At 36.5% G+C, this 26019-nt stretch overlaps 1 protein-coding gene across 1 annotated transcript in view; it reads left to right on the forward strand.

The window, feature by feature from the left end:
* PREX2 (phosphatidylinositol-3,4,5-trisphosphate dependent Rac exchange factor 2) overlaps positions 1–26019 on the forward strand; it is a 170010-nt gene that overhangs the window by 85663 nt on the left and 58328 nt on the right. Inside the window, exons 19-30 of the mRNA XM_050971175.1 lie at positions 371–456; positions 2812–2948; positions 5914–6031; positions 6864–7048; positions 7925–8086; positions 12265–12487; positions 12830–13037; positions 17881–18060; positions 20754–20848; positions 22796–22878; positions 23213–23303; positions 24576–24704. Coding sequence (XP_050827132.1) covers positions 371–456; positions 2812–2948; positions 5914–6031; positions 6864–7048; positions 7925–8086; positions 12265–12487; positions 12830–13037; positions 17881–18060; positions 20754–20848; positions 22796–22878; positions 23213–23303; positions 24576–24704 — 1697 coding nt within the window. The remainder of the gene's footprint in view (positions 1–370; positions 457–2811; positions 2949–5913; positions 6032–6863; positions 7049–7924; positions 8087–12264; positions 12488–12829; positions 13038–17880; positions 18061–20753; positions 20849–22795; positions 22879–23212; positions 23304–24575; positions 24705–26019) is intronic.

Consider the following 26019-nt stretch of genomic DNA (forward strand, 5'->3'; position numbering starts at 1 on the left):
GTGATCTCTGGTCCTCAGGCTCTGTCCTCTTGGCTGGGAGAGACTGCCTGCCTTCCCAGGGCTATCAGTGTTGCTGTGCTATGGCAATTTACCTGAAGATCAGCCTGTTTGGGAGGAATTTTAAAGCTGTGGTGGTGTTTTGATTATAATGAGCATATTGAATTTCCCTGGGAAATAGATTGTTTGTGCTGTCTCAGCTTGCTCTTATTTCTGATGTTGGTGGTGCACAGTCTTTGGAATATGAATGCTGCAAAATCTGAAAACTGATTTGAATAAAAGTGTGGAGTTTTACACCCTTGTAACCTACATGCTGCTGAATAACAAAATGCTACCTTTTGCTACATCCATGTTAAATCTTTGTTTGTATCAGGACAGTGAAGATTCCTGACTCTGCAGATGGACTGGGATTCCAAATCCGGGGTTTTGGCCCATCTGTTGTCCATGCTGTTGGGAGAGGTAAGCCATAAGAACTGTCAATGGTACTGCTAAATGTACATTTGGTATCTAAATGACTTGGTTGAGATAAGTCAAATTAGGTCCAGTAATCCATCTTAGATTTTTATTTTTCCCATAGTAGCAAACAATACTAAATAAATTTAAATGTAATTGTCTTGTGTACTTATACTCTGTAAGTTTGGATACATCTTCCAACTCTTTTTAAAAAATGTAGCTATACCAATGTAGGAAAGTTAAAGCTGAGCATTCTTTGCAGATTAAGGAGTAGCTGAAGGATGCAGTACAACTGCATTTTGGGAACCTGTGTGTTAATTTGTTGGGTGGCTGTGTGGTTCTTCAATGTTCTGAAAACATTTTACTAAGAAATGTGCTTTTTACAAATCTTTTCAAGAGTGTTAGTGGCTTTGTCTTAGTAATTGCAGATGGTTCACATAAATATTGTTTTGGGATGTAATTTTTCAGACGCTTGCTATCCTAACTCAATGTTTTTGAGCAGTGCACTTGTGCTAAAAGAAGTTAAAGCATTATTTCATGCTGTCTCATGTTGCTTATGGTGGAGCAAACTAACTGTGTTTTCAGTAATTGTGGGACAGTTGTGTCTCCTTCCCCCTCCTGCTTTCATAACTGAGGCATGAAAAGTGAACTGATCTGCAAAACAGCCAGATTTGAACAGAGTTTGATGACTTTTTTTTCTAGGCTGTGGTGCCAGAAATTAAATTTTCAAAAGAAAGACTAATAAACTACAGACTTAGTAGCTGATGTGTTAATTATTTGTGCACCTGGATCTCAATTCAACTGCCTATCATTATTCATTAAGCTCATACTTTATTCCCATTAGCCTCAACAATATGCAAGTGCTTCTTTGTGTGATTTGCTAAACCTGGAAGATTTTAAGCATGTGCTCAAATACTTTGCTGAATTGGGATCTTGTGGTTTTCTGAAGAGAGATTTGGGTTTTGTTTTTTTGGGTTTTTTTTTTTTTTTTGAGAGAGAGATATTAAATAAGATCTGTTTATATGTTTATTTTTAAGTCCTTTTGGGGGGAGTGGAGATTACACTAGCTGGTAATAGTGCATTCTTTGCAGATTAAGGAGTACTGAAGGATGCAGTACAACTGCATTTTGGGAACCTGTGTGTTAATTTGTTGGGTGGCTGTGTGGTTCTTCAATGTTCTGAAAACATTTTACTAAGAAATGTGCTTTTTACAAATCTTTCCAATGACTTTCTTCTGTATTAGCTTTTAAATGCAGCTTTAATCTATACGTGATAATTCCAAAAATGAGGGAAGCTCATGTATATTCTGCAAGTTATTTCCTTGTCAGATATGCTCAACTGGCAAGTCATGCAGTTGTGACAAGCTTTCTATTTGTCAGCCCTGCAAATTCAGTCCAGCCTTTCCTTTCACAGCCCCTAGCTTCTGCAACCCAGTCTGGCAGTCTCTAGGCAGTAGATTTTTACTTCCTTGGCACCTCTGTGGCAGTATCAAGAGACATTTGGGGGCGAATGTTCAGGTAGCTGGAACTAAGGTCATACCCCGGCAGGCTGTCTTTCAGGAGTGAGTTTGAATTGCACTGAAAAGACCTGGAGAAAACTGCTCTTGATGTAGTGCCTATTCAGTCACTAGATTTTCCCAACGTGGATATTCAATTGTGAAAATAAGTCACTGAACCAAATATTTTATGTAGCTTAAAGAGAATGTTTTGTTTTGGTGTCATGTTGTGTGTGTCCCACCCTCTGATAATTTAATTTGAGATATACTACATAATTATCTTTGAGATTCTGTTTAAAAGCTCTAAGGCCCTCTGCTATAATTGTCTTGAAAGGGAAGATGAAAAAAGAACAATATCTTTGGAAATGTCTTTGGAATTTAGATATTTCACTTAATGATTAACATGATACTTTAGTGTGCTCTTGTACTTTATGTATTGCCAGAAAACTTCTGTGTTGTATGTAAAACTGAAACACCTGAATTAAGCAAGACACTCATAAGCCTGGGTCATATAAAAGTAAGCTAAGTTGTAATTAGTGACTTTCAAGCTAGAGCCATTTTATCCTTTTAAAGTCCTTTTTTTTTTGAGGTGAATTTTCCACATTTTCATATTGCTAGTCAATGTTTGTTGCTTTATAAAGCAGCCTTTCGGAAATTGTCTGGTCTCTTTTATGGAAACATCTGCTGGCAAATTCCATTTTCTTGGCATCCAGCTGGTCTACAGAAGTACTCTGTGGTCAAGGGAAGTATGTAAGGATCAGTCAGACCAGGTTCTGATTTTAAAAAAAGAGGTTTTTTGGACTGTAAGCTTGAAAGGAGATGTTTAGAAAAAGAAGTTTGCTAACTATGTGGGTTTTTATTAATAGGAACAGTGGCAGCTGCAGCAGGTCTCCACCCTGGCCAGTGCATAATCAAAGTGAATGGAATTAATGTCAGCAAAGAGACTCATGCAAGTGTTATTGCTCATGTCACAGCCTGCAGGAAGTACAGGCGGCCAATGCAGGTATGTCTCATTTGGTGCCCTTGCACATTTGCTTCTATATTTCTATTTTTGGTCAAAGTAAACAGTGTGGTGTTAATCTCTGTGCACATATCTGCTGTGTTTGAGTGGGGTGAGAGGAAAGAAGGGGTGAATAAAACTGAAGGAAAGCCAATTGAGGTATAAAAGCTGAAGACTGCTCAGTGGTGATGTTCAAGATATGCTTAGTTTCTAACCTGAAATAAATATCAGACAATTTTATATGGTGTTTTTAATGGCTATTTCAAGTATTTCTGCAGCCCTATGCAGAAAGAATTTTGAGGTATATTCTCATCTTGATGGAGAGGGAATCACACAGCTTTCTGCCTGCTCAGCAGCAGGAGAATGAAATACATAAAACTGATCTTCCAGAATTTTGTTACACTTTAGTATGCAGAGAGAAAAGTGCATATATTCCATCCATAAAAGAGTTCCCATTGCATTCCAGTCTTGAGAATGGGACTCAAAAATTCCTTTTTTTAAATGCATGCAAATTTTGTTATCTTTGTTGTGTTAATTAAGAAGTAAATCTCAGGCATCCAAGACACAAATTTAGGAAGGAAACCAAACAAGCTGGATTCTATAATGTAATTTTCCAATTCTCTGTAAGTTTTTCATAAACTGTGAATCAATATTATTAATTAACTTCACAAACTCTTCAAGTACGTGCTTACTGAGGAGAAAAATCCAATTAAAATTAAGAGTTGAATTCTTCTCCCACACCTACTGCAGAGTTATAAGAATTAAATAGTTGGAACTGGGACATATAAATACGGTGTTTATGAAAATGTTCTTGGGATGTTTGTGTTTAAATGATAATACATAATTGAAATTGTTACATGGCATATAGAGATCAAGCTCACCTGTTCTTTAAAGGAAGATGCATTCTATTAAAGAAAAAAAGTCCTGTTCACTAGTACCAAAACTGGCTAGAACAAAAGATAAATGGAAGTCATTATAGCACTTTTGTTCTCTCTGTGTATAACTGTAGACTTCCTATGGATATTAGTGACATCCAAAGATGGTTGATTAATGTTGCCTGGTGTGAATGTCTTGACATGAAAAAATTACTTTGAGTTTTTTAATTGACTTGTATAATAAATTGAAGGTTTTTCCTATACATAGTATTTATTTCAGTTTTAAAAAGTAGCTGATCATAATTCAACAAATCACAGATAACTGAAGTTCCTTAGGCAAGAAAAACTTAATTTAGGATGCAGTATTATCAAAAACTGTGGGAGAACTGTCTAGACTGAAGTAAATGGTAGTATTCCCGCTGGTGAAAAGACAGCTAAAATTTAATTTTCTATTCAGAAATTTGGTGGGGTATTTTTATTATTATTTGGAAAATGACAATGGATTTCTCCTATTTTGTAAGTACAGTGCACACAGCCTATCATTTAATTACCCGGAATATTTCAGTCTCTCCTATGGTTCCCAATTGCATAAAAGGGAATCTTTTTCTGTTTCTTACATCTTTTACTTCCCATTGCCTGGAGCATGAAGCTTCATTTCAGATTCTTCTGGTCAATAACTACGTAATTTCTGTTGGACAGTGTTTATCTTCTGTCTTGTCTGAATAAAGAAAATTGAGTCCAGATTTTACTTCTTGGAATTACAATTTCTTTGCAGTTTTTACTAATCATGGTGTGGCAGATTTATGCTTAGCTGGTTCTCCTTTAATGATTTTGAAGAACATTGCTCCAAGTCATATTGCATTAGATTGGTTGTTACCTTTTGGAAAAGGGACTTCCATTTGAGTATTTCCCATTAGAGATTGGCTTGGCAGTCTTTACAGAATTCTTACAGAATCCATGACTAAGCACCAAGCTTTGAGGTGAACCTGAGAAGAAGTGTGGATTTCAGAAGCATTCCTGTTGATCAGCTTCTTCACAGGTGTCTTCCACCTGTTAAGCTTTCTTATTCAAATATTTCATGCAGTTTTGTGGAAAGCAAGGCATAGATGAATCTAGGAGACCTAGATACCCCATTCCAATGTGGTAAAGATAGAAGCTGATTGTTATATTTTAGCAAAGGATAACTGCAGGTATTTGGCACTTTGCATGAGCATTTTAACATTCAGCTTAAATGTTTGTTGTCCTTGCTTAACTTTGAATTCTTCCTGGAACTTCTTTTTGGATTCAGATTTGTCACAATCATGTCATTTGTTCTGCTGTAGCTGTTGCAGAAGGAGTGATTAACTAACTGTTAAGCTTGTTTTAAGATGTAAAGGACAAAGAGTAATCTGGGGATGCCATGCTTGATAGGACCTTTCACAAGGGTATGATGGACCTATGGCTGAGTTACAGACTGGGTAGAAGATGTAAGAAATACAAGTGGCTTTTTCAAAGGTTGTATGACACATATAAGCCACCAATGCTGTGCTCAAGTGTCACTCAGACACAGAAGATGGTGGACTTTTGGAGCCTGTGATTCTTTTCTTTTGCGAGGCTGAAGGGGGGTGCTAATCTGTGGGGAAAAAAAAAATTATTACTACACTAGTAAAATATTTTTAGTCAAGGCAAATATAAGTAATGAAGGCTGTAGTATAGGTTCTTTGTGCCAGTGACACATGGTGATGGATTAATTGGACATTCTCTGTCTTTGGTTGACATTCCATAAGTTTTGCTACCAGATTTGTGGATGCACAGCAGATTTAGCAAAGCAAAAATTGCTTTTTTCCCCATGATTTCTTGGAGAAAAATATTTTTCAATCTGCAATTTGATTTGAAATATCTTAAATTATTTTTGGCAGAGACATAAAAATTATGGATGTCATGCTGTCACAGACTTCATACTGTCTCATGACAATATATGCTGTGATAAAAAATAACTTGCCAGAATTCTCTGGATTTTTTTTTTAAACTTATGCCTTAAAAATGTGAAATAGTTGCTACCAGTTGGACTTGCAAAGCTTTTTCTACCTGTCTATTTTTTGTTGTTTTTCTAGCAAGATTCTATACAGTGGGTTTACAACAGCATTGAAAGTGCCCAGGAAGATCTTCAGAAAGCAAACATCAAACCCTCTGGAGATGATGGAGGCGACGCCTTTGACTGTAAAGTGGAAGGTATGTGATGCTTGTTTGATCTTGTTGCTGCTGAGAATGCTGTTATGATACAAGGAAAATGCAGGCAGTGGGTTTGTTTGCAGAGAGGAAATTTTGAGCAGATCATAAGATGTGATTTACATAAGAATTTGTTTTCTTATATATTCTAAACATATAAATTTAGCATGCTATTTTTAAACAACTACTGTCTTTCCTGTTTAAAAAAAAATACTTCCATTAACACTTTGTGGAAAATCTGTTTGTTTTCATTTGTATGGAACATAAACCTAGGCATTACCTGATTTATTTTCACCACTAGTAATCATTTATGGCAAACTAGATACATTAGTCATTACTGCATGGGAAATAAAAACACAACTATCCTTCAGATTATTTTCAGGCAATTAATGTTTAGATGAAACTGCATTAATCTGCAACTTGTAATTAAAGAGACAGTTAATACTTGAACTGTGCATTCATAAATGCATTTATGGAGGTTTCATTTCTGAATGTTGACAGTTTTCATAGTGATTTTCTTCTACTTTATTTAGAAGTACTCAATTTTCCCTTTCTTTTGGTCCTTCTTAATGTCTCTGGATTACAAATGAAGTGGAATTAGCCCCCTTAAATAACTGTTTGTAAAGAAAGAGTACTGCCTGTCTTGCAGTCCAGTATTTTATCTGCAGATCTACTGGTGTTCTGATTTTTATATTGCTCAGCCAGGTTCTTTTATGAATGTGTTTAAATAGAATGATCAGAATATACCTCTTCCTACAATGTTTGCCCATGTCCTTTATAGTTCATTTAATGGCCAGGACTTGTGAACTGATTTGTGTTACTTTATTTATTCCAGAGGTAATTGACAAATTTAACACTATGGCAATAATTGATGGGAAGAAAGATCATGTGAGTCTGACTGTTGACAATGTTCATCTGGAGTATGGAGTGGTTTATGAGTATGACAGCACAGCTGGAATAAAGTGCCATGTCTTGGAAAAAATGATTGAACCAAAGGGATTTTTCAGTTTGACTGCAAAGGTATGAAGAATTATTTTATGTTAATGCTAATTGTGTTTAATAGCAGTGGAGAAACTCGTGGATTTGTTTTACTCCTATTATTATATGTCTTTCATTTGATACCTTATAACTGGTCACCCTTATCTCTCTGATGTTTTGGAGGATGATTGTGCGCTCAGGAGGCAAAAAGCGTTATGTTGTGATTATAAATTGAGCCTTTAAATAAAAAAAAAGTTAAAAGATCTTCAAAGTCTTCCATTCCTTCTGCCCTTCTCCCATATTTCTTATTTATCAAATAAAACTTGAAAGAAAGTCCAAGATCTACTGGAATATCTATAAAGGCTATATACTTCCCTCATCTCTTCAACGTGCCTTTTAGTTAGTTTTCTCTCACCATTATGGCAAGGTTCCAGTCTTTGCTGGGCAGTACAGCTTATCCTGTGCCCTATTTCCCAGCCTTTTTATGCAGAATATACAAGAGGATAGCACTCTGTTTTCTTTCATGCTTTTTTCAATCTGTTAGTATTCTGCCAAACTGAAGGTTTTCTAGAAGTAATGAATGAATTCAGCAGCTCTGCATAATATGTGCTGATCAAGTAAATACGGCAGATAATGTATTTCAGAGGAGCCATAGTGGTTACATTAGTAGGAAATAAGTTGTAAATCCATTATCAGACAATGTCATGAGAAGCCAAGCAAAAAACACTTATGGGTATAACTTGGCAGAGAATAGATTTAAGAAAACCTCTTTGCATCCCAAGCTTCATTTATTGTTGTTGTGTGCACCATTTTCTGTATTATCAGGCTTTTCAGCTTTAGTTATAAAAGATGATTAGTAAGGGGAAATTTTAGTCAATTTAATTTCATAACATACTTTTCTTGTTTTTATTATCTTAGATTCTTGAAGCACTGGCAAAGAGCGATGAACATTTTGTGCAGAATTGCAACAGCCTCAATTCCTTAAATGACGTGATCCCTACTGAACTTCAAAGTAAATTCAGTGTCATTTGCAGTGAGAAAATTGAGCATATCTACAGAAGAATCTCTAGCTATAAAAAGGTATGACCTGCATGTCCTAAGCTTGATTATATTTTTCTTTTAAGGAAGAAGCAGGGGAATGTGGTGCAGTTTGAGTAACTTCAGTGTCTCTGTGGCAGTGACAAAAATGTGGCTGAAAGTTTGGCTATTTTGAAGCATGAATGCCTTAATTGAATAATTGTATCAATTGTTTTCAAGCCATTCTCTTTTTTATCCCTTTTTTAGACTTTGGGTAGTTTGTATTCTTCCTTGTTTGCTGTGTTCAGTCATAGAGACAATCAACTGCATATTTCCGTAAAAGGGCCGTCATTCTTGTAAATGCCTTTAACCAATACTCTAGTGAATTTGCAGATGTTAACCAAAAATGTAGCAATAACTACAGAACTGGGTTTTTTTCTTTCTAGTGCAAATACCAGATTTTAACCCTTTTTTTCTTTTAGACCCTAGCATATCTGTTAATAGTAGCATCTCTGTAATTTATTAGCTTCACTTGGTTTAATAAAACATAATAGCATGGAAAAATGGAGAAGGTGCTGATTTTCATATGCTTGAGATCTTAATTAATGATGTGTAAATAAATAAATGGCCCAGACTATGACCTGTAGTTGCTGTCAGTACATTTCTCTGTAGTTGTTCAACCAAGCAGGGTGTAAATGAATCAACCATTTGCCATTTTGTTAATGCAAACTCATTTTCTCATCCAGACCCCTAGTTCCTCTCTAATGGAAACTAATTGTGGGCAGGTGAATTACTTTGAAGTAGGCTCAAAATGGCTGCAAAAAAGTGGGTCTGCCCTGTCTTACCTCTTTTGGGGATCTGAATTGTGACATTTAGAAACTGGTCTGTTCTGGGAGTTTATACATAAAAATTTGAAAAGAGGGGAAAAAAAAGGCAAAGGAAAAGGAAAGTGAATACAGAAGCTTCACACATTTGCAGAAGCTGCATTTAAAAGACTAGATGATGATTTTTCCATTTTCAAAGGAAAGTAGGGAGAACTGTTAGGAATATCTGTAGCTCAGTAGTCAGTAGGACGAAGGTGAAAAAGCAGCTTGTCAGACTTCTCAAGGTGCTCTCTAAAAAGAAATGGAATAAACTGAGTTGTGTCAATGGAGACATCAAAAGAATCCTGATACTGTTAGCAAAAATCTGACCTCTCCATTGTTTGCCTGAATTACAAACCTCCATGTTTGCAATTTGGTTAAAATTCAAAATACCATTAAAAAAAAACCAAACCAATTAGTTTTCATAGTAACAGCTACAGTTCAAGTGACATGCAGGTGATTTATATGTTTTCTGTAGCTGAAAAATTTGACTGTGATATATAGCCTCTACAGAGGAGGCCAAGACAGTAAATCAAATTTTGTTGTGCTAGCTGGATGTGAAACAAACAGCCTCAGGGAGTTTTTCATAGTTCTTACACTGTCCAGAAACAGATATTCCTGATACAGACTGCACTTTAGATCTCATCTGCTCAAAAATCAGTAGTTTCACAGTTATAGCTTTTAATGACAATTAGTAATGCACTGGATTTCAGGAATAGATGTGTCATTTTCTTGGCAAGGTAAAGGTAACCATAGTTACAGGAGACTTTCGGAGTGCCTGAGCCCAGCTTGGCTCCTGGTTTTACTGTGAAAGTTCTAATTCTATAAATAAGAATCTTGTGGATTTCTGCAGTTCCTACTATTATTATTATCAGAACATTTTGCTCCTAATAGACCTCGATTCCAGTGCCATGAGTCCCAGATGTTTCTCAACACATACACGAGAAGAATCTTGGTCCTGACTTATGACCTGATTAAATCATAGCCAGTATTTGGTCTCTCTGGAGCAGGATGTGTGGGAGATTGAGATGTGAAATATGTACTGCTTGCAGAAACATTTTCATCATTGAATGTCCTTAGTAGCCTTCTTAACAATTTGTGCATTCTTCAGCCTTTGAACAACTCCATAATTGGATTTCTTGTAACCCTCCAGATCTTGTTGTGATCTAAAGATTTAAATGTAATTATCCCAACAAGTGCTCATCAGGCTGAAGTAATATGACACCAAAATAAACAGAAATTTCAGTCCCAGTACAGAAACATCTTACTTTGCAGAAGGGATATGTCTTAATTCAACCGAAGTGTTAGTAAAAAGTTGACTGATTTGAATTTTTAATGACATTTATTAGTGAAGAAACTTTGCAAGTTAACTTTGAAAATATTCTTATGCATGAGCTATGGTTCATAGCTAAAGTAGGTCTGTGTAATATTTTGACTGGAGAGATATTGTGTTTAAAACACTGATTACATCTTTCCAGAAAAAAATCTTCCCTGACAACAAACTGCACTGAAAATGACACACATTGACAGAAATCCAACTTGTGACTGACAAATAAATCTCTTTTCCAATTGAAGAGCTTGATCAGATGTACATGTAGTTGATTCTGACGTACATGTAGTTGCTGAGTGTCCAGTTCTGTCCTCACCATTTTGAGTTGACATCTTCTCATCTTAAAAACCAAATAACTCTAAGTCTTTTCAAGACACTGCACAAAATTTAAGATGTTAGAGTCAAGGAGTGGAGGCTAAGGACTGTATTCGAATTAGACCATAAAAAGCATTCCTCATTGCTGAGCTGATTTATAGGGGGGAGAAGAGGTACTGGGCTAGCAAAGTCAGCAAAATGGGGTTTTTGCAGTTCTTATGTACTAGTGCTCGTCAGCTTCCTAATGTCACTCAAAATGGAAGAAGGGTTGAGGTCGGAATGTACCTCTGCAGGTCTTGTCCAGCCAACCCTGCTTAAGCAGGGCCACCTAGAGATGATTGCCCAGGACCATCTTTGAGGAGGGACCTCTCTTCCCTGAACCTCTCTGAGCAACTTGTGCCAGTACTCAATCACCCTCACCATGCAAAAGTGTTTCCTGACATTCAGAGCAAACTCCTGTGTTTGAGTTTGGGCCCATTGCCTCTGGTCCCAGCACTGGACAGCACTGGAAAGAGCCTGGCTTTGCCCACTTTGCCCCCATTCCTTCAGTACACATACATTGCTGTGTTTCCCCCTGAGCCTTCTCTTCTCCAGGCTGAAGGGTCCCAGCTCTCTCAGCCTTTCCTCTCAAGAGGTGCTCCAGTCCCTGAATCATCTCAGAGGTCTCACCTCTGTGGCCGCATTTCTCTTCACAGAGAAAAACAAGGCACAACTTCCCAAGGATTTTCTGGGATTCACATTCTCTGAACCTCAGAGAAAGAAAAAACCAATTCTTATCTCATTTACTGCTCCTTGTTTTGGAACAAGTGGAATGCATTGTGGAAGATTGTTTACCTGACAGGAATTGGTAATTGGATGCTGGTGTGAGTGTTTTGATTCATGGACCAATTGAATCCATGTGTGTGTTGGCTGACAGCCACGAGATTCTGTGCAGTTGAGTTGAGTTGGGTGCTTGTGCAGGTTCAGTGTAATCTGGTGTAACATAGTATAGAATAATGGAGTATAATAAAGTAATTAATTAGCCTTCTGATATCAATGGAGTCCTCCTCGTCACTTCCCCCCTTTGTTGGGGTTGCCTGCTTTCCAATACACTTCCACCAGACTCTCTCCAATGTGCCCACGACTGTTTCTGTGAAACCCAGACTTGGACCCAGGACTCCAGGGGAGACCCCACTGGTGCTGAGGAGAAGAACAGGATCACCTCCCTCCAACCCCTGGCAATGTTTCTCCTAATGCAGGAGGATAAGATGTAATTAAAGGGGACTTCCTCCTTCCCAAATAGGAAATCTAGAATTCATACTTTCTGATTTTGTCTTGATTATAGCTTCAGACTAAAATTTCATGGATTTTTGGAAAATATTGGCTTGAAAATGTCGGCAGGTGTTTATAAATGTCATGAGCAGTACAGCAGTTTCAGACTTGCTCCCCAGAAAGACAATTAATTTTTTTATTATGTTCCATGGGAAATAAATTCTATCTCTCTGTTACAAAGGTATTTATGCATTTTAAACCATAATTTGCTTCAAAAAACAACCCCTTAAAATGTAAAATGAAAAATATTTTTCTTTCCCTTTTAGAGAAAGATGGAAATTATGGAGTCAAGACACCTTAAGTCACGGATGACTGAAATATTTTAAGCTTTTATTTTCTAGTTAGGTACACAAGAATTGTTAGCTATGTGTGAACGCAAGAAGAGCTGAGAATCAAAATTTGGTTTTCTTTCTTACTTCTAGTTTTCAAGAGTATTAAAAAACAGAGCTTGGCCCACCTTCAAACAAGCAAAGTCAAAGATTTCACCACTTCACAGCAGTGATTTCTGTCCAACCAATTGCCATATCAATGTGATGGAAGTGTCTTACCCTAAGACCTCAACTTCCCTTGGTAGTGCCTTTGGTGTACAGCTGGACAGCAGAAAACATTCTTCCCACGAGAAGGAGAATAAAAACACTGATCAAGGTAGGTTAACTGAGCTTGAAAGAGCTACTTCCAGTGCTTCTGATATAGAGTTTTAAAAGGTAATCAGTTTAGGTTTATAGCCCAAATATTAAAATTGATGACAGGTCTTTCTGATATCACTATTCTTTAGATTTTTAGTTTTATTTACAGCATAATAATGGGTAGTCATAATTTTGCAGTAACTTTTTCCTAAATAGCTTGACTTTGAAATGCAAGTAAAATGCATAAATAAGCACCTGAGTTTTAAACAGGAAAATATTTCAGTGTCTGTTAGGTATTTTACTAACTTCAAAATGTATATTGAAAAAAGATAATGATGAAATTCTTTTGAATTATTCCCAGGTAAACTGAATCCCATGATTTATGTCCAACATACCATTACTACTATGGCTGCCCCTTCAGGACAATCCCTTGGCCAGCAAGAGGGCCATGGTCTGAGGTACCTCTTAAAAGAAGAAGACTTAGAAACACAAGATGTCTATCAAAAATTGCTGTTCAAATTACAAGCTGCACTGAAAGAGGTGGAAACGTGTGTCTGCCAAATAGATGAGTAAGTAAATGCTACCATCTGGACTTGCCTTTAATTTTTCCATAGAAGATAATGATAAATCTGGGCAATGCTTTTGTGTAGCATAGGATTCAATGCTGACTTCAGACAGAATCAAAGTAAAGTAAAAAATTTAAGTGCAGGTAATGTTGTATTTTGATCTTTTTCGCAGCATGCCTAACTTTTCCCCCCACAGTTTGTAGGTTTTTTCCAGTTTATATATTTTCTTTAGAATGTGGCAAAGTTAATTAATTTGAAGGGAGGAAGATATGAGGCACACAATGTCACCTACAATTTCACTAAGAATGGAAATAAAGGGCAGAGGTATAAAAACAGCCTTTATTGAACTCTTCAGGTATTGCTGAATAGTCTCACAAATTAATTTTTGCGAGAGCAATAATTTATTAGAAATTTTTCAAAACCAAATTGACCTTAAGGAAGACCTATGGATTTAGGAAGAGCCACCCTGGAGTGATTAGGTCATTTGGCTTGAATGTGGGAAACTCAGAGTCTCATCACAGTTAGTCCTTATTCAGGAAAAGGATTTATAACTTGCTTTTTCTTTAGCAAAGTGAGTGAGTTGACTCCTGGGTTATTTACTTGGGATAAGGATGAAGAAGGATAAGAAATATTTAAGTTTTGAAAGGTCCCATATGTAATGCAAATTTCAGAAATTAATTTTGAAAACAAGACCAGCAAATTTTTTGAGCTTAAAAGAAAATCTGTCATGATCTCCAGTTTAGATAAGTGGTGTACCATTGTTTCTCATGTTATCTTGAAGCATGAAGTGTGATACATCCTTTTATGTGTACTTAGGGTGGGATTTTTTTTTACTGTTCTCATAGTAGTTGTAATAGTTATGTAAGTAACTGTAATTATTGTAAGTAATTGTAATGTATCACATACTGCAGTAGCAATGAAAGCAAGAGTTGACTCAGTATTTTTAAGAAAATGTTTTTTCCTGTGCCTTTACGTAGTTCTGCTAATTATCATGCTGAAAATGAAGTAAATTAATTAAATTCATGATAATTTCAGTGCTTGGGTACACTTAGAAATGACTATCTGTAAAGCCTATGTTGTCTCTCTTCCCCATGGAAGTCAGAATATTATATATGTAATTTTAGTCAATACTTCGGGAAGTTCCAGTTGCCAGTATGCCACACCTTTCCTTTCCACTCCCTTGAGCTTGTGATGCAAAAGCACAGGAAATTCTGAGCCTTTCTTTTGTATAAATGTATATATAAATACACACACTCACAGAAAAATAGTGTACAAGCACAAGGGTTCACTTTTTTCATTCCTAAATTTTCTGTACACTGATCTTGTGTAAGGTACACATTTAGTAAATTTTACCTTTGGCTGATGGGAAGACTGAGACTTTGCCTTTTCATGCTTTATTCCTCATGGACATTGAGGACTGCCAGTGAGTAATTACTGCAGAGGAAAGCAGTTCTGAAGAGGAAACAGGATAGCCAAGAGACCTACTTAAAAGTGCTGAACAGGGAAGAGTGAGCAGTTCAGAGGTACATGGTACATTAGAACATAATTACAGATGCTAATTAACTGTGGAGATTTAGGACTGAACAAACAAAAGATAGAGTGACACAAAAGATAATCCAACAGACATGCTTTAATTAGAAATTTTCATACTTTAACAGCTGGGAGGAAATGCTTGATTTTGTGCTTTTTATAAAGGCAGTAGAATTTATTTTTTCTGTTGTGGCATGGTAACAATAAAATTGATATAGTTTTTTATTGAATTGATTATTATCCTAAACAATCCTCAATATTTTAATATTCTCAGGATGGATAATATGAACATGGTATCTATTACAATTTTTAATTTATGTTGATATTGTGTGACAGAAAAATTGGACTACGGAATGACTATTTGGTACCCTTTATACTTACTGTTGGAAAACTTGCTCATGCATGTTACTAGAGGTCTCTGCTCTGTGTTGAGGTCAGTACTGGTCTGTGTTTCAGCTCACAAAACTGAGGGGCAGTGTTATCTGCTCAAACTCTGCTGTCTGCTAGTGAATTGAAAAATGAGTGTTTCATCTGAAGAGCAGGTCTGTGAGAGCCTATGGATTATGGCAAGGGAACATTTAAGAGAAGATTTTGTACTCCTAACATTGTCTGCATAAGAGTTTGAGATGGTTTGCTGATGAGTTTTGGTTGGATAAGTGATGTAGTACTGACAGAGAGAGAAATACCCACCGAATATGTACCCCTTTCCACAGCCTCTGCAGGCTCCACTGTGCTCACATTCAAATAGTTTAGTGGTATCCCAATAGTTCTTTAGTGATGCTGCAGTTACCCCACGTTGCTGCTAGGTATTACACAGAAATAAGTCCTTTTCAAATTGCTTTCTATATGGTGACCCTGCTGGGTTCTTGGTTCTCATGCGCTCAGTGCTCTCCCACCATCCCAGCTCTTTTTTGGAAAGATGTCTTTTGGGAGCTTACAAGAGGCTTGAACATTTTTCAAACCTCTGTGGACTGAGAAAAAGGCAGAGAAGATTTTTTGTTACTGACATTTTAATTCTTTGACTAACCGTAGCAGGTTTTGTTTGTCAGGGTTGTGTTGACTTGGGCTGCACATAGGAGTAATTCCACTGGTGAGGATAAATTTTTTTTTTTTAAGATTTAAATATCTCTGTTTCATTGAAATACTCATCATAGAGACTCTGTAGCTGTTAGTTACTATTCACTCATGTGTTTCTCCTTTGAGAGCTAGATATCTAAGTAATTTTGTCTGGGGTAGGCCCATCTCTGGAAAAAATGTATTGTGCATGTGTTGTGTTTTTCAGAAGAAAAACAAAAGTATATTTAAGCAAGATTATTGGGGAGGGCATGTATCCAGGTTTTTATTTTAAACTCCCTGGACTAAGTTTTTAAGAGCACATCAGTGACTTCAGTAACTACTTTCTCCAGAACTTGGTAATCCAAAGTTCCATCTTTTGTTCAGCAAAAAAATTTTTCTTAGAAGAAGAGCCTGCCTGCTGAGAGAAATGGAAAAGCCCCCTTAGGAAAAGATCCAGCTACCTTAATCAGTCTTTTACTGAGCTCTTGGCAGCAGTGACTAAACAGTCACATAAATGAAGGGGATATAATAGTCTGTCTGTGTCTTGACAAATAATTACTCAGGGGAAGATATTTTCAGGAGCTGAAATTGCAGTTCATTATACTTGTTTCTTAATCTTGATTATTTTCTTGCAACAACAAAATCCCCAAGAAGTTACTAGAATGAACTTTTATTTTTGAGTGGAGGAGAGTGGGAACGCAAGAACAAACAAAAGTGTAGCTTTATCTTTGTCCTTATCTTTCAGCAGGCAGAACTAGATGGTCTCTTTGGAATGCACCTTTTGGTTTGAGAGCAGTGTTAGAATGATCTACCATGAATTTGCCTAACCTTTTTTTGAGCCCCTTCGATATTTCTTACTAAGAAAATAAGTTTTACAGGTATGAAGAACTGATTTCCCAGGGTTTCTGCTTCCGTAACACATTTATTTTAGGACAAGTTCAAAAACACATATGCTCTAGCATTGGATTGACACTGAACACTATGTAAAATAGGGGTCCCATCTTTCTCCCTGTACTCATGGAATTATGCTTGCCAGTGACTGGAAAGACTGGAAATCTTTCCAGTCTTTCCAAAGACTGGAAATCACAGTGATTTCCTACTGATATGAAGAGTTAAGGCATAATGTAGCCCAAAAGATATCAGTCTAGTGGAGGGGTGAGTTTAAATTCTAGTGAACTTATACCTTTAGTATAATTTTTCTGTATTCTAGTTGCAGTTCAGATCAGTATCTTTAACTATATGTGGGATAAAATCTGTCTATTCCCATCAGTAGCTAGAATTTCATGTTAGAAGATCTAACCTATTTTTGAAGACTACCCTGTACTTGGTACAAAGTTTGCCAGTTGACCATTCTAACAGCTCCTTCAATAAAACCCTGCTACTATTTCTAAGTAATTCAAGGGAGGGAAGAAAAAGTTTAGTTCAGTGTCCTCTGATTTCAGGTAGTTAGCAAGTAGTTTTTTGCAAGAAAAATTCTGCTTTTGAAATCCAAATAGTAATTTGAAAATGTGATTATAATGGAGTGTTTGAGCAATAGGAATTAAAGGACAATTGCCCATTATTGCTGTTCCGATCTTGAAAGTAAATTAGAGCATCTCAGTATGAATTAATCATCCAAGAATATGAATTTTTCACTGCCAGTATTTCTGCATGTTCTAAAAGTAGCAATCTGCACTGTTCTCTCTTCTTGGCTGGATGTCACTTTTGTGCTCGTCACAGACGCTTGTATATTAATCATCAGTTTTACTAGTGATAATGGCTCAGACACTTTGAATGTCACAAAGTGCTCAGAGATGTTAATAAAGATCATTAAAATGCCCTAGTAGAATAGTTTGTGGTGCACACTGGCATGTCTTGTACAGTATTAATTGGGAAAATACATGCTTTGCACAGACATACAGTTACTTTAATTTGTTTTCTTGACTTGTGCTAAGTGCAGGGTTCATATTTATAAATAGTTATGTTAATATGCAGTTTGACCCCAAGTGTCCAAGAATGTGCTGTATTTCTTCTCCAGCTGGAATCATTGCTTTCGTACATGATTAAGTATTTGGTAAGGTTAGTGGGTTTTACTGTTAGACTTTCTGAAAACAGAATGTGTCACTTCCTTCCCTTGTTTCAAATAGGTATTGACTGAATTAAGCTATTCCCTTCACATAATATAGAATAATAATTGGAAGATGGTGGTGAGAGATGCTATTCTGTTGCTAGCTCACTTTTGAAAGACATGAATTTGCCTTTATTTTTGTGTGTTTCACAGCCTTCTTTCTTCAATAACATATTCTCCCAAGTCGGAACGTAAAACGCCTGAGCCTTTAATACCAGCAGACAGTGATAATGAAAAGGGTGAAAGGAATGGGAAGAAAGTCTGTTTCAGTGTAACAGGTGATGAACAAGAGGATTCTGGTCATGATACCATCAGTAACAGGGATTCTTACAGGTAACTTTATTAATAATATTTTTATTTTTCAACTGAATCAAGTATGGAAGCTTGTAAAATATCAAGTGGTTCTGAAGACTACTAGAATATGATTCTGGCATTGCTAATGGAGGAGTAACTAGCCTCAGGATGTGTGAAATAAAGTCTTATGAGTACAGATTAGTTATTACATCTTGGTCGCCCAAATCTGGATAGGCCATCACAACCAAAGATGTCAAACCTTACTTAAGATTACCTGTCTTGCAAAAACTAGAAATAACTGATTATGTCTCCAACAACAAACCAAATATCTGCCATGGAAATCAAGGTGATAGAGCCACCATTCTTTCTGATCTAAAGAAAAATATAATGTTTATCAGCATATATTTCTCACCTTCTCTCACCCTAAATACTGTAGCATCAACTCACCTCTAGAATTTGAAATGCATCCTTTCAAATAATTTTGAAAAGGAAGGAGTAATTATAGCAAGTATAGTTCTTATATAGATGATACTCTCTTGCTTGGGGAAAATTGGCTAATGATATAAAAATGAAATTCAAATTTTAGCTGCAAGTAAAATGAGGGCTCATTATTTGTTCAGTATCATACTCAGAAATTAGAATCTCAGTAGGTTTATCATTCTTTTACAGAACTCTGTGTTGCTGAGATCTCTTTCCTAAGCTATATTTGATTACTGCAACCTGGTAGATATGAACTCTTCATCAGAGTAGGAAGAGAACCGCAGAGATGTAAACACAGAGATAGTTTGCACAGTGTTCTTACCATGGGGAGCACACAAGCAAAGTTCTTGGTCCAGCAGAAATGCATTTAGAGTTCCCTGCATGTTCATGATGTGTCCAACTGACTGTTCATGAGCTGCTCCAGTGATGCATGCTTGCTTCTGTTGAGAGGTTTCCCAGCTGGCACAGGATATGTGGAGAAAGAAGGTGTGACCCAGGACATGAGCATCTCTTTTTTCAAAACATTTTCTTTATTCTGATTCCTGTCCTTTATAGTCCATTCTGGCTGTGTAGGAATAATAAAACCTAGGGTTCCATATACAGAATAATCATAAAATCTGTGCATTAAGGACAAGTGTTGGAGTGAGATTAGAATGTTTTTTTTCTTTGCTGAAATTATTGTATTAGTCAATACTTAAAGTCTCCAGCTCTCATAATGCCACACTAGTTATTATTGGAACTGTTTGGCTAATTTCAGCCATTATAATGCTCTCATTTTGTGTAGGGTCTCTTTCTAAACCTTACAATACAACACAAAAATCATGCAGAATGATACAGCAAATGCATCTAATCTGTTTCTCATTTTCCTGTGTTTTATTTTCTCATGCTTTGCACAACCCAGTTTTAATTAACCTTCATCTCCCCTTTGGAGACTTTAATAAGTGAATAGAGTTAGTTAGAAAACATTTCTTAATATCCAGCCAGAAATTTTTAATACTCCTTGGGACTGTTCACCCACTATTAGGAACATGTTGTTACTGATGTCTTTTCATCTACTTAATGGTTATGATTGTAATTACATCATATTGCTTCATTTAAAAGTTTAACTCATTCACTTACCTCGTTGACTACAGGTCTGAAACACATCTATTAGCCAGGAAATGTAAGTCACTCTCCCTGAATTAGTGAAAAGTCACTTCTGTATCTACACAAAAAAAGAAAACAAATAGGGAGCACATGTATAACTGCAGTGTTATTTTAAGAATGGATATGTTAATCTTGGTGAATGGGTACACCCAAATCATAAAACAAGACCCATATAATTATGTATAAACTTCCCTTAGGTACACTTTTACATTATCTTACATTCACTTGGGTTTTTAAGACTCCCTCTGCTGGATAATTACCTAAGCATTGCCTGCATTGAAACTAAATGATTTTCATAGGGCTAAACAACTCTGAAGACTTTGAATTCAAATATATCTTCATATGATTCTTAGTATAAAATCTATATTTTCCTCTGGTTTTGCTGCAGGAGTAGGTATATTTCCATGTATTTTCTGTACAGAACAAGTTGTTTTTGAGAGAAAAGAGCAGAAGAAAATTACTAATTTAAATCCCAAAATCTCCCTATCAGACCAATGTGGATGAGATTTCATATGCATAGAAGTTTTGACTGAAACCACAGATGTAAATGTCTATACATCTCTAAAAAAAGGAACGGCTGGAAGAGATGGGATCATGAAATGTTTTGGCTGACAAGGAAAATAGTTTGTAATTTCAGTTTTGGTGCTACTCAAATGAATCAAATCTCTTGTAAACCCACAGTGAGACTCTGTTATGAAAGTTGTAAAGACTCAATGTTTGTATTAGCTATGGACCAGAAGAAAATGTGAAGTAACTAAAACATTTGAGGCCACAGATTCAAAAACTACCACTCATGCAAGAAAAGTTGGTTGTTTTGCATTCAAAGTCTGTATTACTATTCTGCAAGTACTTGTTCACAGGTAAGGGGAAGGGAGATAATTGAAGCATCTATTTTGGGAATCCGGTCTCCTGAGTCTTACCAAGACTGCAAATGAAATGAAAGTCTAAGCACAGGGATTTTCATTGTGTATAAAGAATTACACAGACCATCTCATCATTAAATTTAGGATGGGAAAAAGGAAAGATTTTCCATAACTTTCTTTTACAGAGCCTGTGTTAAAGGACATAGCTTTATTTTATTTTTGTGTGTGTGTTTTATTTTCAAGCGACTGCAACAGCAATAGGAACTCCATTGCCTCTTTCACCAGCATTTGTAGCAGTCAGTGCAGTTCTTATTTTCACAGTGATGAAATGGATTCAGGTATGTTTAGAAAAGTCACCTATGAATCTGTCTTTTTTTCCTTTTATCAAATTTTATTATTTTCATTTGCCTGGCAGTTTTGTTGCTTTTATTTTAAAAACTGCATCCTCCTTAGTAATAGAAGTTCATAATTTTGCTTCTGCCTAGCTAATGCTGCACTTAGGAACCCTTCTGTAAAAGAGAGCCAACATTCCATTATCTCTGTGAATAGAATGTATTAGAGCTCCTGGAGTCACTGCTTTTCATGTCTTTCATGTCTTGACAGTGCACTGTGTTGCACAGAGTGAGGAGCATTTTAGGTGAGTGTGGAACACTCTCCTAGCCAGTGTCAGCACCTAGGCAGCAGGATATGGCTCTGTGTGTTTATAGGAAGGAATGTGAGACCACATAGGAGCACATTCTTGTTTATGCCACGACAAATTGGATTTAAGTAATTGCAGCTGCTAATAGGAATGGGATGGAATTTAACTGCATGGAGAATTAGGTCATATACTCAGGGGCTAATAATAAAAAAAAATATTTGCTCTAAGCTGGGAGTTTATCATTTGGGAATGATGTAGGAAAAGAAAAAAAACTAAGAATATTATGAATATGACCCACCAGTGAGGTCTGGCCATATCTTTTTTTGTTCATTGTACCAGGAGAGATATTTTCAGTTGGAACAGGAAAGTATTAAGACATTATGCAAGCTATCTGAGATACCTTGTGAATTATGTAGAGTAATGTGAATAAGACAGAATTTAATTTCCAGAAATGATACATACTTACACAGCAAAGCTAATGCAGAGTAAAGGATGAAGGACATAATGAATTGTTAATAAAAGAAGAGACGCAGGGTCCATATCTTCAGCTTAAGATAAGAATAAGCTGATATACTCTTGTGTAGCATCAAGCTGAAGTACCTTAAAGCTGAGGTGCCTTAAAGAACATGTCTTTGATAGCCAAGCACAGATGCAGTGCTTTAGATGATAAATACTGCTGCTCAGGGAAACTCACACTCTCTGCTGGCTTAATTTTCAGCTGGTTCCAAAGCTAACCTGGCTGACTCCAGATCAGGAGTTTTGGGCACTGTGCTCTCTTGCAATTAAAATCCTGTGAAGAGGTATAATGGTTGTAAGGACTAAAGGAGCTAAAAAAAATCAAGGACAGAAAAGTGCTGTTAAAGTGTTTCACTGACATAAGAAAAATGAGTCTAGATTAACCTTGAATAAATTTGGATCATAAATTATCAAGTGGCTACTTCTTGTCTGTAACCAACATCAAGGAGGAAAACCAGTTTTAAGCTCAAATTTTCAACATTTTTTTGAAAGAGTTCAAAGTATGTTGCCTGTTGTCTGAAAGAGCAAGTGACAGGACAGCTACCTAAAAGAGTCCTTCTCCTTTGCACTTTGTTAGGAAATGATGTGCTTTGTGCTGCTGAAAGCTTCATGTCATATAATTTAGGTGCTGTGTTTTTGCTGAATTACTAAAATCTCAGAACCATTCAGTTAGCAAGAACATTAGGACTGTGAATTTTCTGTAGAGTCCTTATAAAAACTTCACACTGAATGCATTTCAGTGACTTTGTGCTCTGCTATGTTGGGTTCACACTATTTGGCTATTTAGTCTGGAGTTCTAGTTTCAGTATGTTCTCTAGAAGAGAAGAATTGTGAGTTCTGGTCACAGAACTGTTGAGGTTTCATGGGACCTTTTAGGATGATCTGGTCTTGTCTCCCCCTCAAGCAGGCTCATCTAGAGCAGGTATTCCAGTTGGGTTTTGAATGGTCCTTTCTTTAAGAGCTGGTTCTGTATTACCGAGTAACTAATAAATGCAAAATATGTAGGGAGAGCAGTTACTGTAGTCCTGACAGTATCAGTCTGTGTGCAAGGCAGATTATCTAAGCTGCAAAGCTTTTGGAAAACATGCTGAAGCTTCCAAACAGTTTCTCATTTTAAAATATTTTTCAGGTGATGAGCTTCCCATAAGTGTTCGGATCTCCCATGATAAACAGGACAAGCTCCATAGCTGCTTGGAGCATCTTTTTGGTCAAGTATGAGATTATTTTTCTTGGCTTTGATACTGATGTCTGTGCTTGAGCTAAGATGTCTTTAGAAAATACTTCTTCTTTTTAATTTTGCTACCCACTGTTTACTGAGATGGTATGTATTTACTAATTTTCCCTCAGTTTTCTGTAAATAGTCCAAAACTGCAAATTAAACAGGCCCTTAAATTTAGTCTAACATTCTTCAGTTTGTTACTTTTACTAGAGCTATTAGGTAAGAAAAAATCCATAGTTGTTCGTCAGTAGTGCACATTTCTTAGGGAAAGAATTTCTAATTGTTGCTGTAAAAAAAGTCTTTCTCACAGAGCCTTGATCCCAACAGGTCGATTCAATCGTCAGTCTTTTGAAAGGACCAGCTGTGATGAGGGCCTTTGAGCAGACAAAGTACTTTACACCAGGTCGAGGCCTCCAAGGTAACATTTAATTCTAGCTGTGAGAATGAAAAGGCACCTTGCAGGGTCCATGGCAATGGCTGCCCACTCCTTGAGCTGGTGTTAAAGGGCTGATTTTGCCTAATCTTGGTATATTCTGCAATAGCTGATTGTTAAAGTTCATTTTAAATAGATATTAATTCTTAGTTGAAAAATGACTCCTTATATTTTATTGCATAATGTAGGAAAAAGTTTCAAATTCAACTGAATTTTAGACTTTGAACTGACTGTTGTATTGCTGAGTTTTTGAAGCAAGAAGCAGTGTTGTTATATATATTGCAGGTGTTTTTAATACATTTTTGGCACAACTACTGAAGCCATTCCTGATCTATTTTATTACTAATGTCAAATTTTTATTATTTTTGTAGTTATATTATGTTTGAAGTTGATTTATAGATAATTTGCAATTTACAGTCACAACAATATTTATGCCAAATATATGAATATTACTGATTGCTTAAAAATAAATATCCTGTATGTAAATTCAGACACTCTACTACCACTTGTATGGTTGCTTAAGTCTAGGTCTGGTTGCTTAAGACTAAGGTATAAATAAGCATCTGGTGGTGGTCATAAGTGATGAAAAATAGAAAGGACTTCTTTCAGTAGACTGAGTTTTAAAAAAAAAGAAAAGTTCAATGGGAAAATGAATGTTTCATTTATATCAGTAGTGATGTGTATTGACCCTACACATGCCTTTTAGCAAAGAATACTGGTTTTAGGTGGCCAGAGAGTGTTTTTTACCCCAGTTATTAGGTTTTGCAAAGCCTTAACTACTACCTGCTAAATGAATTTGCATGAAAGAGCACATAACTTCCTTTTTTTCTTTTTTCTTTCCTTTCTTTTTTTTTGGTGTTTCTTTTTATTTGGCTGGGGGGTTTTTTTGGTGTTTTTTTTTCGGGGGGTTGTTAGGTTTTTTTTGGTTTTTTTTTTTTTAACATAAACAATTTTGGTTCCAATTTCATTTTCTGATTGAAACAATTTTGCCTCTAAAAGTTTCAGGGTCGTCCCACTTACCATGCCACTTCTGTGTCATGTACCTGCTTCAGAAAGAATCCTGTTTGGATTCTGCTCACTCTCCTTAGACTCCAGGAGGGAGCTGAGATGACTGTTAGATCTGTCACCATACCTTTAACTACAGTTAAATAAGTTGCCAGCTCCTTGAGCAGTGAAAACATTTGGGAAGAAAAAATGTCTTACTGTGACTTCCTCAGGAGGCTTAAGCAGAAAAATACTATTTTTGTCCCTGCTTAGAGTTTCAGCAAGAAATGGAACCAAAGCTCAGCTGTCCCAAGAGGCTGCGACTCCACATCAAGCAGGACCCCTGGAACCTCCCCAGCAGTGTCCGGGGCCTGGCCCAGAATATCAGAAAATTTGTTGAAGGTTAGTAAGAACAAGCTGGTCATAAAAAGCACTTCAATAATGATACAGAGGGAAGGGAATGGGAGAGGTACAACTGCCTCTTGCTGCTTCTAGGCAAGGTTTGTGGAGCACAGTGTAGTCTATAGACAGGTTGTACTCTTAATAACAAGGTTAGTGGAGTTGATCTCAGCTGTCTTGTACTGACCCTGTTGGCTTTAGATACTGAAGAGAAAATAGTCTTCTGACAAATGGAAACAAGGAAGCATATGTTGGATGTGCTAGGTTTTTCAGTGTGATAGGTTTTTCAGTCCAGTGGGCTTGCCTGATTTGTCACAGAACTTCATGGGACTGATACACCAAAATGAGGCTTTTATTGAAATTAAACTATTTTTTTCCCACTGTCTTAACTGGAGAGATAAAATCTCTGCAGCTTTTGTCCTGTACCTTGGTCTTCTCTGTGCTTTTCTGGAGTCATTATCTCTGCTTCTGCTATAAAGCCAAGATTTTCATTTAATCTATCCCAACTGATGGATGGACTCCTCCTCTGCCTCCCTTCCACCACTGTATAGAAGTTACCAAGTACTTTGCTTCTCTTCACCACCAGGTAACAGTGTGAGCTGAGGTTTAGGCTTTCTCCCCCATCTTCATAAGAAAGTAACTGGCCTTTTCCCTCCAGAGTATCTTGCCTTTAATTCCTGCTTTATTTCATGTGCTGCTTGATAAAGAAACAGAAATGAGGAGTTAGGATTATTTTTATAAAAATGCCTAGGCTAAGGTTCTGCGTGGGAGCAAAAACTTAGGACTGGCTTTTAATTATTTGTGTGTGTGTGTGTTTAGCTTTTTCTGTTTGTGGGCTAGTTGCTACAGTGTCCCTTAAGAAAACTGTTAAATATCAGACCAATGGGAAAGTACTTTGTGATAAGTTTTATTATTATAAACTTTCAAAAACCAACCAGCCAAACAAAACAAAGTCTTCCCTCTCTGACTTGGCATTTCTGATTGGAGATACGTCATATTTTCAGACCCTGGGTTAGAAAATTATAAAAACAACCACATAAATGTCTCTTTTTTGAAGTCAATCACAGTGGGTTGACTATCCAATAATAAGAATACTCCTTTTAGCTTAATGGTGGCTGTCACTGAATGAAAAATTATTAAATAGTTTTGAATCCTTTTTGTTTTTGTAGAGGTCCTTCTTCAGCTTAAACCAAATTATTTTCAAGTATTAATCAGGGTTTCTTTCGAAGTTGAGGAGAAATGGAAATGTGTTGTGAACAGTCCTTCCTTGGCCCCTTTCAGAAGCTAAGCTTACCAGACCATTTTCACAGAACTTGTT

Source organism: Serinus canaria, chromosome 2 (genome assembly GCF_022539315.1).
Source record: "Serinus canaria isolate serCan28SL12 chromosome 2, serCan2020, whole genome shotgun sequence".
NCBI classification, from domain to species: domain Eukaryota; kingdom Metazoa; phylum Chordata; class Aves; order Passeriformes; family Fringillidae; genus Serinus; species Serinus canaria.